General features: G+C 37.2%; 1 protein-coding gene across 4 annotated transcripts in view; it reads right to left on the bottom strand.

Moving 5' to 3' along the window:
- PKNOX1 (PBX/knotted 1 homeobox 1) overlaps positions 1 to 13,473 on the bottom strand; it is a 45,869-nt gene that overhangs the window by 24,529 nt on the left and 7,867 nt on the right. For 2 of the 4 annotated variants that reach the window (XM_009327995.1, XM_009327996.1), the window contains exons 3-5: positions 8,306 to 8,407; positions 5,385 to 5,512; positions 4,056 to 4,227 (exon numbers count right to left, since the gene is read on the bottom strand). In XM_009327995.1, coding sequence (XP_009326270.1) covers positions 4,056 to 4,227; positions 5,385 to 5,512; positions 8,306 to 8,356 — 351 coding nt within the window. In that variant the 5' untranslated portion in view covers positions 8,357 to 8,407. Of the gene's footprint in view, positions 1 to 4,055; positions 4,228 to 5,384; positions 5,513 to 7,186; positions 7,313 to 8,305; positions 8,408 to 9,971; positions 10,119 to 13,473 lie in introns of those variants that run through there. The other 2 variants (XM_009327998.1, XM_009327999.1) reach the window with 2 other exon arrangements.

Genomic DNA, 13,473 nt, shown 5'->3' with positions numbered 1-13,473 from the left:
GCCCAGGGAAGTGGTTGAGTCACCATCCCTGGAAGTATTTAAAAGACGGGTAGATGAGGCGCTTAGGGACATGGTTTAGTGGGCATGGTGTTGTTGGGTTGATGGTTGGACTCGATGATCTTGGAGGTCTCTTCCAACCTTTAATGATTCTATGATTCTATTCTATGATTCTAAAAATGTTTTTTCTTATGTTTTAATGGAACTTCCTGTGTTTCAATTTACATCTATTTCCTCATGCCCTTTCACTGGGCACTACTGAGAAGACTCAGAGAGTCTGTCTTCTTTATTCCCCCATTAGGTAGATACACTGATAATATTCCCCCAAACCTTCACTGCTGCAGACTAAACAGTCCCAGCTTGCTAAGCCTCTCTTCATATGAGAGATGCTCTAGTCCCCTCATCATCTTTTTGGTCCTTTGCTGAACTCACTCCAGTATGTCTATGTCTAGTAGTGGGGAGCCCAGAACTGTACCCAGCACTCCAGATGTGTCTCACCACTGCCAAGCAGAGGGAAAGGATCACACCCCTTGACCTGCCGACAATGCTCTTCCTAACACAGCCCAAGTATGTTGAATTTCTTTGCCGCAAGGATGCATTGCTGTCTCATATTTGGCTTGGTGTCCACCAGGACTGTCAGGTCCTTTTCCACAAAGCTGCTTTCCAGCTGGTTGACCCCCAGAGTGTAATGGTGCATGGGGTTATTCCTCCCTAGGTACAGGATTTGGCATTTCCCTTTGTTGAACTCCATGAGATTCCCGTTTGCATATTTCTCCAAAAGCAACGAAGTACCTCTGAATGGTGGCACAGCCATCTGGTCATCAGCCACTCCTCCCAGTTTTGCAACATCTGCAAACTTGCCGAGGATACACTCTGTCCCATCATCCAAGTCATTAATGAAGATGTTAAACAGTACTGGTTTCAATATCAATCCCTGGAGTACACCGCTAATGACTAGCCTTCAACTGGACTTCATGCTGCTGATCGCAATCCTTTGAGCCCAGCAGTTCACCCAGTCTTCAGTCTATCTCACTGCTCATTTATCTAGTCCATATTTTATCAGTTTGTCTATGAGAACATTATAGGAGACAATGTCAAAAGCCTTACTAAAGATAAACCACATCCATTTCTCTTTCCTCATCCACTGAGCCAGAACTACTACATTCCAACTATTAGATTTCAGATGTGCTTCTGAAAAGAAGTTTGGATTAGAGAGATAAGAGAACACAGTATATTTGTGTTGAATTCAGAGTTACAAATGAAGAAAATAACCTGAGGCTTAGCAAGTCAGCAGACCTGCTTCATGCAGAACGGAACTAACTCATTTTTGAGTAAAGTATTGGAGGCAAGGATATTCAAAAAGGTCTTTGAAGAAAGAACCATGGAAAATTTTATTGGTGTCTTCAAATTCACATGTGATGTGCAAGCAGCACTCCGGAGGTGTCACTGATAGCAGTAACAAAAACCCAAACATTACAGAGTGAAAGAGACAAAGAAAGAAGCAATTCCAAAATTAAAAGCATTCCTGGTAGTCAACTTTCTAGATACCTGGGTCAAACCACAAGATCCTGAAACTGGTATGTTATTTGGGGAATTCTGTGTGCAATTCATTCTTTAACAACCAAAGGTCCCACAAGATTCTGTACACGTGCAAATTAGCATCCGTGATGAACTGCAGTTTTTAGCCCAGATTTAGTCTTCCTCAGAAACTAATGGCTCTTTAAAGTATTTATCTCCTTCTTCCTCAGTAATGCATTTCCCCCCTCAAAATTTGCCTGAGTCCTTTCCTGTTCAAGAAAGATCTAAAATTATGGTACCAGTGGCCCTCAATCTACAAGGATTTCTGCACCCCAATGGAATAGCCATACTCTCCACAGACAGACCATCTCATTATAACCATTCTGAAGTACTTACTTCTGCTTACAAATGTAAGACAATCATTATATTGTGCTACAAGTATTTCATAAATGTAATATTACACCATTCACATTTCAAATAAAAAATTAAAAAAGCAAAGCACCCCACACCACTGCTGCTCACACTTGGGCAGTAACTAAAGAGAATTATTGTTTATTTCTCCCTTGCCTTTATTTTTCTTCTTTCATGTTCTATTTTTAATTCCTACAGTGACAACAGTAGGTTTATTCATGGAACTGTTTTAGTAGGTACGTCAATGCTTCTTTCTACTTAGAAAACTAAGTCACTGTCTGTATCAATAAATATTTCTCACGCGAACTGCATCAAAATTTGCCCACAAAGATCTAATGATTAAGATATTAAATTGAGATTTTGGGGGTTCAATTCTATTCCAGTTGTAACTTTGGTCAAAGTGGACAATGCCTGTTCTTCACTTCTTCATTTATACACCGAGAATCTCTACACTAATACTGAGAGTATCATTATATATCATATTATGCATCCTCCTTTAGCTGCTTTCCCATCACTCTGAAGGGCATTGTGTTAGAAGATGACCCAAAACTAAAACCTTATTTAAGCCTCAAAAAGCTTCCAAGCAGAAAATAAAAGCTTCTGTAAGACAAAGAGTTCCACAGCCAAAGCTGTAAGAGAACTTTTTGAAAGCACTCTTGCAGGTGGATTAGTAGAAAGTGAATTGTGTTAACTTGATCCATCTTTGAAGAAGATTTAATCTAAGGTGACTTTATATTTACATAGACTAAGATCACTGACGCAATGTATTAAGATATTTCAATCCTGGGCACTGTAACCTACAGTTAAAAGGATACAACAAGTAGCTGAGAAGATAGATTTTTATGCCTCTTTAACTAGAGCTGTAAAAGCTTGCCTCGTTCTAGAACATACTGTCTTCTGCCTTCTTTACTCTCACACTGGTATAATTATACATAGAGATTCTTGTAGCTTTATTTTCCATGACACTATTTAAATACTATCTTTCCAGAACTTAAGTACACTAACGATTGGTCATAAAGTGCTTGGAAAGAAATCAAGTTATGCAAGATGACTATTTAGGCTGCTTGCAAAAGCAGTCAAAATTGACCCCTTTTTTGCAACAATATGTGCCCCTCCTAACATGCTGTTCACTGCAACACTCCTGCCAATTCTAAACAGCATCTCAGATTTATTTCTTGTTTAAATCTTGATTTTAAGAGTTTTCTCCAGGTACATTACCTTAGCCTCCCACAAAGGATATTATTTGCCCACATAAATCTTTCTAGATATCAGCTTTAAAACATTACCATTTCTGTTGTGTACAACCTTCCATCAATTTAGTTTTGTCTGTGAATGTGAATATTTTAAGTAGCCTTTTCTCCTATGAGGTAGACTTAAGGATGAAGACTTGGTTTTATTACAGAGTCCCCTTAAAGGAACAGGTTTTCAAAAATGAAACAAAACACTTGACGCCTATAATGCTAACACTCTTGAATATGATAAAATCTAGTTGCAACATGACTCTAAAGAGACGAAGGCAGGTAGACAGTTTAGAAACTAGCATGCCAAGAGAGGTGTTCTCTAGAGATGTGATCCAAGAGGGAGACTAAGGGACTGGGGAAATCACAGCTTCATCACAGGAAGGACTTTCAGAAAGCCTGAAGATGACAATGACACGTAAGAAAAAATATTTGTATATGTTAAAGAGTTTCTAAGCTCATCTTATAACAGGTCTTCTCCCACATTAACTAGATGAACCCTGATTAAAAAAAAAGTTGGAAAAAAGCTTACATTGATTACATGTTTTTGATAAACATATGTTATACACTTGACACTCTAAAATTGATTTGCAGAGTCAACCTGGCTATGGCAAGCATATGTTTCTGTTAGTCTCTAATACACTGATTTCAGCCAGTTTAGAATGGGAAACAACTGTGAAGGGCCCAATGTAAGTTTACAGATAAGAGGGAAAAAAGGGGTCAGAAGAAATTAAAAAAAAAAAAAAGTTTCTCAGCATTAACATAAAGAAGAATCTCTTGTAGGAAGAAAAGTGTGAGGAGAAACTATAAGCATCAGTTGAGATCAGAAATTAGGAAGAGGCGGCAAATGTGATGATTGTTTCAGAAATAAAAGAAACAGCTTATACTTACTAAATTATCAGTTTCTGGATCTTCACAGAAAAAGGGTTTTCCTTCTTTCTCCTGCTTCCTTACAAAATTTTCAATATCTACATCAAAACTAGCAGAAGTTGTGCCTTCTGAGCCTTGTGTAGATTGTTCACATTTTTCAAATAATAGTGCTAACAAAGGAAACAGTGGGTGCCTAGAATAAAAGTTAAAATACGTGCATAAGTATTTTCACTTATATGTACATTACTGAAAAAGTAAGAAGTCTAGCTCACATAAGGTAACAGTCACTCATGTAAGAAACAGAAAGACAAGTCTTGGAGGAGACTGCATATAAGACCACTGGCTATAGCAAAACATGATGAAAGTTTGGGGTTTTTTTTCATTTTGATTTACTGCACACTCTAGAGGCAAGTAAAGCAGTAAAATACATATATTTAAATAAAGAGAACAATCATAAGCTAAAAAGCTATGACATACTATTTAATTCACTGTAATTGAGTGGCAAGAAATACATTAATACAGTGCATTAGAAACGAGGATTAGGATTTACAAATAGGATGAATGCAGATTTAAATTATGAAATGAAGTCTGATAAAATCCATTTATTCTTCCATGTGGGCCTTATTTACACATCACAAATAACTTTACAGAACTGAGAATAGTATGCAGGCTGTACTCAGAGGCCTCCTATGAAACCACGCTCAGAGCAGATGATTTTGTTAGCACAAGTCTGTAAATGAGTGGATACATCTTTCTGCTTCAGATGTTTGGTTTGTATTCTTTTTACCTGCAAACTGGTAATAATTATGTCTTTATAAAGCACTTAAAGTGAAAGAACACTTAACCTCATCAAAACTGAGCATACTGCTTAGCGCAGCACTTAACACTGGAAAATCTCAAATTAGTACGTTTATACATCAACATTTAATCCAGTTTGAGCTAATTACTGGGCAATAGATTGCTATCCCTAAAGAAAAGGGAGTAAAGATCAACCTAATTACAATAAAAATAAAATCTCACATTAAAGATAAAAATTACAGTATAATAAATAGTGACCATAGTTCAACAGTCCGAGTAGCTTGCTAAGTTTCACTTGTGCTTTAAAGGCTGCCATCTTTAGAATACCCTTTAAAATTATGCTGAAATTGAAGAATCCCACAATAAAGGGAAGTTTTTTTTTCTTGGCTGAAGACTGACAGTGAAGCTAATTTGATCTCATTTCTTCCCTGCAAACTATTGAGACAGTTAGCCAAGAGATCATCTGATTCTAAGCTACTTATTATTAATTAAAAAAAAAAAAAATCCTCTATTCTTTACCCTTCAAAAGACAGAACACAAGTCCATTACTACCTGTAAATGGCCTGCTTGTCTGCATCCATTGGAGTTTGAGATTCTACAGGGGCAGGACTCACCCCTTCTGCATCAGTTTCAGAGCAGCTGGGATCTTGTTCCGTTTTTAATTCTGTTACTACTTGCATCTGTAGAAAAAGAGTAAGTTGTAAGTAAATCTGTATGCTCGACATAAAATAAGTGTACTGTTTTCTAAGGAAATAGCAATGCAAAGGGCTACTAAATTGCCAGAAGGTTGGTATGACTTGGCAGTTACACAAAAAGCCACAGCAGTAACAAAACCCCTCTTTTAATCCTTGACACTTTTTGATGGGTAGTTTAAAGGTCACTTCAAGTTTCTGCACTCGGCTTTAAAATGGGAATGACAGATATTAGTAAATTGTTAAAGCATTTTGACTCTGACATGGCTATTTTTGGAATAGGCTAGAGTACATTGCTCCAAAAAATTTATGGGGATGTCTGCATAAAAAGCCTTTAGAATGAAAACAACAGAAAGTAAAGTTTCTACTCTTAAGTTTTCTTTCTTATTTCTTACTGTCCATTTTATCAGGATACTGAAGAAAAGAGATCCTGAAGTTTTTCTTGTCCATTAAAATGCACATTTTCTTACAAAGAACTGAAATATTCTGTTCCTCCAGATTGAAGGAACAGAATCCATCCAGGAACTGGATTCAGTTCCTCCAATCGTTCAGTTATCAGGAGCATAACCTCCCCTGACCTTTACCACTCAAATTTACATATTGTAATAACATTATTTTAGGAATATCAAGCTACTGGAGAAAACAGCAGTAATTGCTTCTACAAATCCATTTAACACAAATCCATTTAACACACAGTTACACCATCTGTCACCACTGGAAAAACAACATAGAGACACAGCTTCTACTGAGCACCTCCTAAACTGCACTAGGTGGCTGGTAATGCCTTTGAGGTCCTTTGAAGGTGTTGAAAGTGGTTTTCCCATCACCTCCAGCTAAGTATCTTTCAGATTAAAAGGTCTTAAAGGAACCTGACCTCTGAAAGTCATAGGTCCCACCCACCAACCCAAACTCCTTGGTTTTCTCCCCTTTGAGCACTGGGAACATCTGTACAAAGACAAGAAATCCCTGCAATCTTTTTTTTCTACTTCAACCCTAACAAGTTCTATCTCGAGTAGAGGGCAGACACTGTTCTAGATATCAGCAGGCAGCCAGAATTGACACCTGCAGAAAGGAAATGTACAGAATGCAATCCTCTGCCCTCTTTTCCCATGAGATGTACATATCACATCACTCACAGGAACCCTCCGAGAGGAGAGCTGGCCTCCAGAAACTATTAGAGAACCTGACTCTGACAGAATTTAATCTATTTCCACACAACATAAGCAAAAGGAATTTATACTATTCCCAACAAGACGACTGGGAGAACCAAAAGGTTTGTGCTTTATTACCTGTCAGGGCCAAGCCATCTCCTAGCAAAATCAGAAACTGAGAAAATGCCAGCTATCCTACCCAACAGAGCAGCCTGCCTTGCAAAAAGCTTCCTCACCAAGCATAGACGATTTTTAAGCAGAATGCTTGCAAAAAAGATGCAACTAATGGACTCATTTCTTGGCTAATGACAAGAAGGAGGAGCAAAATAAAAGGGGATGACTCATACAAGCGATTATAAATGTTGAGCCATACATCTGCAGAGTCTGAAGAGAGAGGGAATGTTCAGTTAGGGCTCTATCTCACTAGAAGGAGGAAATAGCTCACTTAAAACTGCAAGCTATTTTCTGTGGGCCACTTCCAAACTACAAAAGCAGCAGGCACCCAAATTACCTGTCTATCTTGGTCACTGAGAGCTTAAAATACAAAACACATAGAAAGAAAATGCTCTCTCCCAATCCGTTCTTTACAAAAACATGTATTACTTTCACTGACGTGTCACAGGATGGCATGTATTTGCTGGGGGAATAAAGTAAAAGATGTAAGGTAGGTGAGAGGAGAGAGAGAAATTAGAATGCAATAAAAGAAGCAAACAACAACAACAAAAATCAATAATCCCAGATTGCATTCAGATGAACATCTTTTTATAAGAGATAGGAAAAGTTGCTGTTTTTCTTCTGACTGTTCGCCAACTGTTGCCATCTGCTGACAGAAGTACTTGTATTTACTGCTTAGGGCTGACACATAGTAACGTAAAAATGGGTCTTCAGAGTACAGGCCATGGCATTACTTGTCTCCAGTTAACAGTATTTTAGTTTAGCAATTCAAACTGTTGCAATATACAGCCTGTTGTACAAAAAAGAAACATCATGACCAGACATATCTGAGTATGTTTCATTATTTTAGCTGTTTGTTAACAGAAATAAGAAACTGGAAGCCCACTGACCAGCTTTCTATTAAGCAATTCTAATCAATAACCTCATTAAAATGAATTCAAGTGTTTCACCAGTTTGCAGCCTGCAGCATAATCTCATCAACTTAAATGTAGTCAAAGTAGCATATAATTCTAGATAACTAAATTTATCCTTCACTTGCTCAAGATCAAGTCTACGACTGCGTAAACGTCATCTATCTATTGTAACTGGAGATACATAAGAACATATACATGAAGAACATATACATGAAGAATCATATACACAAAATATTATGGATGGTCATTTGACTTTCCTAAGAATAGGAACATTACAGAACACAAATCATCTAGAGCAGATTCAGAAGAAAACCCCTTATCTAACCATTCTTCCAGAAGTTAAGCAAAGTCATGCAAAGATTAGCTAAGCCTTTAATAAATATCCAAGTGTTAAAGAACAGCAGCTTATCACTTCAAAGATCTTGTTTTACAAACAAGAACAGATACTTAAACAATGCCAAAGCAGGCATTAAGGAAAAAGTCACTACCTTTTTTCTCTTGCTAACTGTATTTAGTTCACTGAGAAAGAAAAACACACCTACCTGTTGTCCATCTTGATAGTTGTCTATACTTAATGTCTGTGTTGCCATCATGGTTAATAAAACATTAATTATGTCAAATCATCATAAGTATGAACAAATATTCTTAAAAAAAAAAAAAAAGTCAGTTACAAAAGTGACCACTTAGAATCCAGTTCTAAAAGATGAAAAAAGTTAAAATTTATGCACACCTCCACCCAAAAAATCAGTGAGTTTATTGACAGTGATAGTTACGTGCATATTCTCAAAAAAAAAAAAAAATCAAGTTGGAAAATGCAACAGGTTTCATCAGCAAAAAGTTCATTGTATCATTTTATGTTTTAATGTAAGATTTTTAATAAGAGGCTGAGGTTCTTTTACATTCACAAACTTCAAGTAAATTTTTATTTTTGCACTACTTATTCTAAGGTAATACATAAAATCTAGAAATGAGCAAAGACTTATGTTTCTGTGTTTTGAAAAGGCTAGCAACACATTGAGCATTACTGTAACTGAAATAATAATAGTCTACAACCAATGAACCAAATGTAAAGTGTTAAGGAATACCCTATTTACTTATGAGTATGAATCCCACATTCTGAAGTTAGACCCTGAAATTACTATTAGAAACCGAAGTCTCAAATCACTTCTGACATCAGGAATCTACCATCCAAGTCATTTAAGGCTCAAAGAATGGAAAAATATCCAGCAACTTTTAAACAGTTAGGCCTATGTGATTACACAGTTTCAAAAGTGACCGAGGAATTCAGAAATCTCATTTTCATAGACATTTGATACTTTGGGAAATACTAATTTTAATAGGATTTATAACACAAATATATTTATTTATGTTATTCTCTTTAAGGATTAGCTGGAGTTTGGTGCCCAGATGAGTTAAATGTTTTTTTAAAGTTAGACATTCAGTAATTTAAAAAAAAAAAATATATATATCGAGTTTATCCATCAAATTACTAATTCACATTTCATTTTCTTGTCAGCCATTACAACTGAAATCACATAATTCATTAAGCTACTACCATTAAATATTACCATAGAACTCAATTTTCCTTGACACATGGGAGTCCTAATGTTTAGCTACTATAAAAAATATTCGTATTAAAAAAGTAGACAGCTCATGTCTTGAAAAAGATTACATCCAGATATTAATTCCAGATTTTCTGCTCTCTTCCACTTATGTCAGTATCGAAGAACTAAGTATTAGAATTTTCACCAATTTAAGATCTGAAACAAAACCTTTTTTCTTTGTTACGTGTTCAATCGCTACAAATTTTTCAACTATTTTAAAATCTTTCCTTCACCATTGCATACTACTACAGTATATGACCATTTTGAAGAGCAATTTTTACATTTCTGGATACTTTCCCCTACAGATTATAATAGTCTCAAGTAAATGTTTCATTTAGGAAACACAGGACAAATTTCAAGATTCCCTTCTGTGTTTACTTAACAGTTGTTAAGTCTCAGGCACAGAGACAAACCTAACTCCTCAGGACAAACCTCAAGCCTTACTTTGCATCAAGTTCTATGCAAAGTACAATTCCTAAGCATTACTGCAATTTCTTTCTTTAAAAAAAAAAAAAAAGCAGCAGCACTTTAAAGACCAGAGAAGTTCACCAGGATGACGTAAGCATGACTTCCTTCACAAACGAGGTTATTGACTTTCACTCACTCATGCTTAAATGGAGCTGTTACTCTCTGGGAGTCTATGCCATTTTACGCACGCAAAAGCATCTTGGGAACCACAAATACGAGCAGACAGAGCAGATCTTGGTTCTGGCATTGGGTCATGTGCTTGCAGAGCTGAACAAGTTTCTATCTGTAGACAACACGCACGTATCATCTTAAGTAGCTTGTGGAATACTAGCTAAAAGGTATGCTACAGTTTGGGAACTCCTATGCTAAAGTATGTTTTTTTTAAGACTACAATTTAAAGAGCAAAAGAGTAAAGACTGCATTTAGAGTTTTTCTAATAGCTTTAATGAAAGTATTTTCTCATTCTAGTTTGTCTATCTGTCTTCATAGAACATCAGTATCTCTTTCTTTGAAACTCCAAAGATATTACTGATTTCTCCACCAAAAAAATAAAATAAAATATGGGAACAACATAAAGGCACTCACTGATAGAAGCACTTCAATTTTTTTTTTTTTAATAGTTTTGAATCATGTAATGTTAAAGTTAAATCAGCATTTGCCACAATAGCAAAGTGAGATATCTTTCAAAATACGTTAAGGGGACATATTCTAAAATATCAGCCCCGTAAGCATTTGCCTTATGTTTAAACATTTATTTTCTTTCAAAAGTGGTAGCTTACAACCGGGGCATCACTGTCTTTCTGTATTCATAGAGTGAAAGGGCACACACAAAATGCAGCTTTTCTTCCTTCTCAAAAGGCACACATTTAATTTTTGACTATGATATCCAAAGCACAAACCAAACTACCCTCAAAATAAAAGTAGAACAGTTGAACAGATCAATGAAGAAAGAGTAAACACTATTCAGTGATTGTTTTAGAAGTTGAAGAAGTTCCTCACAAAATGCTGTTAAAGAAATTGGCTGTGGGAGAAAGATGAAGTTCTTAGTCAGAAAGGAGGAAATACGAAGAGGTAAAACAGTCATAGAAGAGGAAGAATGTCTTAGAGTTAAGCAAGGATGTGAGATCATATTAGTGACAGAAAGAACAACACGGAGAGGGAAGCAACAAAGATAACACATGTAAACTGGTGAAGACAGTAGGACATGGCAAGAATTTCTGGAGAATCAGACAAGCTGGACCAACCCTTCCTTCCATATTTCCATAAGGAAGAGACATGTCACATCTGGAAATCCCTCAGGCCACACAAAGGAAGAAAGAGGTGCACAGCTTTGAGCTAGATCCATAGATTATTTCCTCAAGAAGGACTTTTGCCCTATTCTCTCCCAGGGGAACAGCTGGAAAGAATTCTACATAGGTATATCCTTTATCTCCCCGTAAGAACTTCCCCTCTGACTTATAATTACAGCAGAAGAAGATTAAGCTATTAGTCAAGACAGCAACTGATGAGATTTAGTGAAGACAACTACTGCAAATCAAGAAGAACAAATTGAGCTCATCACACACTTAAATTGAGGCAATTAACTCAGGAATTACTTTGGTTCACTAAAGAGAAACATCTTCTCATTACCCAGTAGTGGTAAGAGACAAACTATGTTAAACTAAGAAAAATAACTGAAAAGGTATTTACACATTTGGCTTTTATAACCTAATTTAGGATACAGCATCCAGTTCTAGTTAGCAGATACACAGCCTAAGCAGATGTTCATTCAGCAAACAACGATGCTAGACGAAGCTGGTATCACTCCCAGATGTTTATCACTGCCACCCTGCCAGAGCTAATTACTTACACAGCTCTACCACTGAGCCCACAGAACACGTGAATGATTTCTGATCATTTTTACATGAAGTCAGCTAGGCTAGTTCAACCCGCTGTTAAAGGTGGCTATGATGTAAACCAGCTGACTTGGTCTGAAGCACATTGCTGTGCACTCATACAACCCCTGCTCTTGGCTGACCTATTAGTGTGGTAATTTCTGGCTCATGTGTGGCGATTATCAACTCACAGCAGGACCATCTTTAACCAGCACAGCTATACCCAATACTATATGGCCTAAGGTATCTGAAGTGGGCCTAAGAACACATGACTTCTGGACAACTTAGCTTTAAAAATGCCAATTATTCTTTGTTAAAGAAATCAAGAGTAGAAGGAAAACTGTGCATTTGTGTTATAACCAAAGAGTTACAAATAAAAAAAAAAATAACCCGAGGCTGAGAGAGTCAGCCAGTCTGCTTCATGCAGAACAGAATTAACTCTCATTCTATTTATTTTGAAAACAAAGTGTGAGGAAAACTCAAGGACATGTTTAAGGTCATGTAAACTGGAAGCTGATGCATGAACTGCCATCAGAAACTCCACTGATATCTGTGGCGAAAGGGAATTCATAAAAGCATTGTGTTCTGCAAAACAAAGCGAAAGGAAAAAAATTCAAGCCTTTAATAAAAATAAGTATGAAGGTAAAACGTGGAGTAGAAAGGAAGCTAAGTTAAGAGGGATAATCATAATTAGAAATGTGGAGACTTTGTGCAAGTTAAGGAGTATCTAAGAGAAGAGATTAAAGGTGAGCAGAAACATGTACACAAAGTAATCACTTAACATACATCACTCCTCACTTACTCCTTCGTAATTAAGAGCAAAGGGACCACCCAGTAACGTTAACATAAGGTGCAAGTAAGCTGTTGGAGTTCAGTAATATAATTTTTAACATATACAAGCTACAACAGATGTTTGTAAGAGATATAAATAGTTATGCTTCAGGGTATAAACCAACCACTAACTGTCTTAGGGTTGTGAAGAAACTACCCAACAGACTTGTTAACAAGTAATTGTTCCTTCTAATTTTCCCCTATACGCATTCCTTTGAAGTCCTTCAGAGAGAAATGGACGATTGGCAGATTCAGCATAGAATCAGGAAACAGTCTAGGAGGTTCCTGGAGTGTGTGGAAGAAGATAACTTCCTGACACAGCTGGTGAGTGGTCCAATTAGGGAAGGCACCAGGCTGGACCTGTTGTTTGTGAACAGAGAAGGACTTGTGGGTGATGCGATGGCTGGAGGCCGTCTTGGGCATAGCGATCATGAAATCATAGAGTTTTCGATTCTCAGAGGAGTAAGGAGGGGGGTCAGCAGAACTGCTACCTTGGACTTCCAGAGGGCAGACTTTGGCCTGTTTAGGAGCCTGGTTGACAGAGTCCCTTGGGAGGCAGTCCTGAAGGGCAAAGGAGTCCAGGAAGGCTGGACATTCTTCAAGAAGAACATCTTAAAGGCACAGGAGCAGGCCGTCCCCATGTGCCGAAAGACGAGCCACCGGGGAAGAAGACCAGCCTTGCTGAACAGAGAGCTTTGCCTGGAACTCAGGAAAAAAAGGAGAGTTTATGGCCTTTGGAAGAAGGGGCAGGCCACTCAGGAGGACCACAAGGATGTCGTGAGGTTATGCAGGGAGAAAACTAGAAGGGCCAAAGCCCAACTAGAACTTAATCTGGCTACTGCCATAAAAGACAATAAAAAAATGTTTCTAGAAATACATTAGCAACAAAAGGAGGGCTGAGGAGAATCTCCATCCTTTACTGGATGCGGGGGG

Source organism: Pygoscelis adeliae, unplaced genomic scaffold (assembly GCF_000699105.1).
Source record: "Pygoscelis adeliae isolate BGI_AS28 unplaced genomic scaffold, ASM69910v1 Scaffold154, whole genome shotgun sequence".
NCBI lineage: Eukaryota > Metazoa > Chordata > Aves > Sphenisciformes > Spheniscidae > Pygoscelis > Pygoscelis adeliae.
Note: the sequence above shows the minus strand (reverse complement) of the source record. Positions and strands in the feature narration are given on the sequence as shown.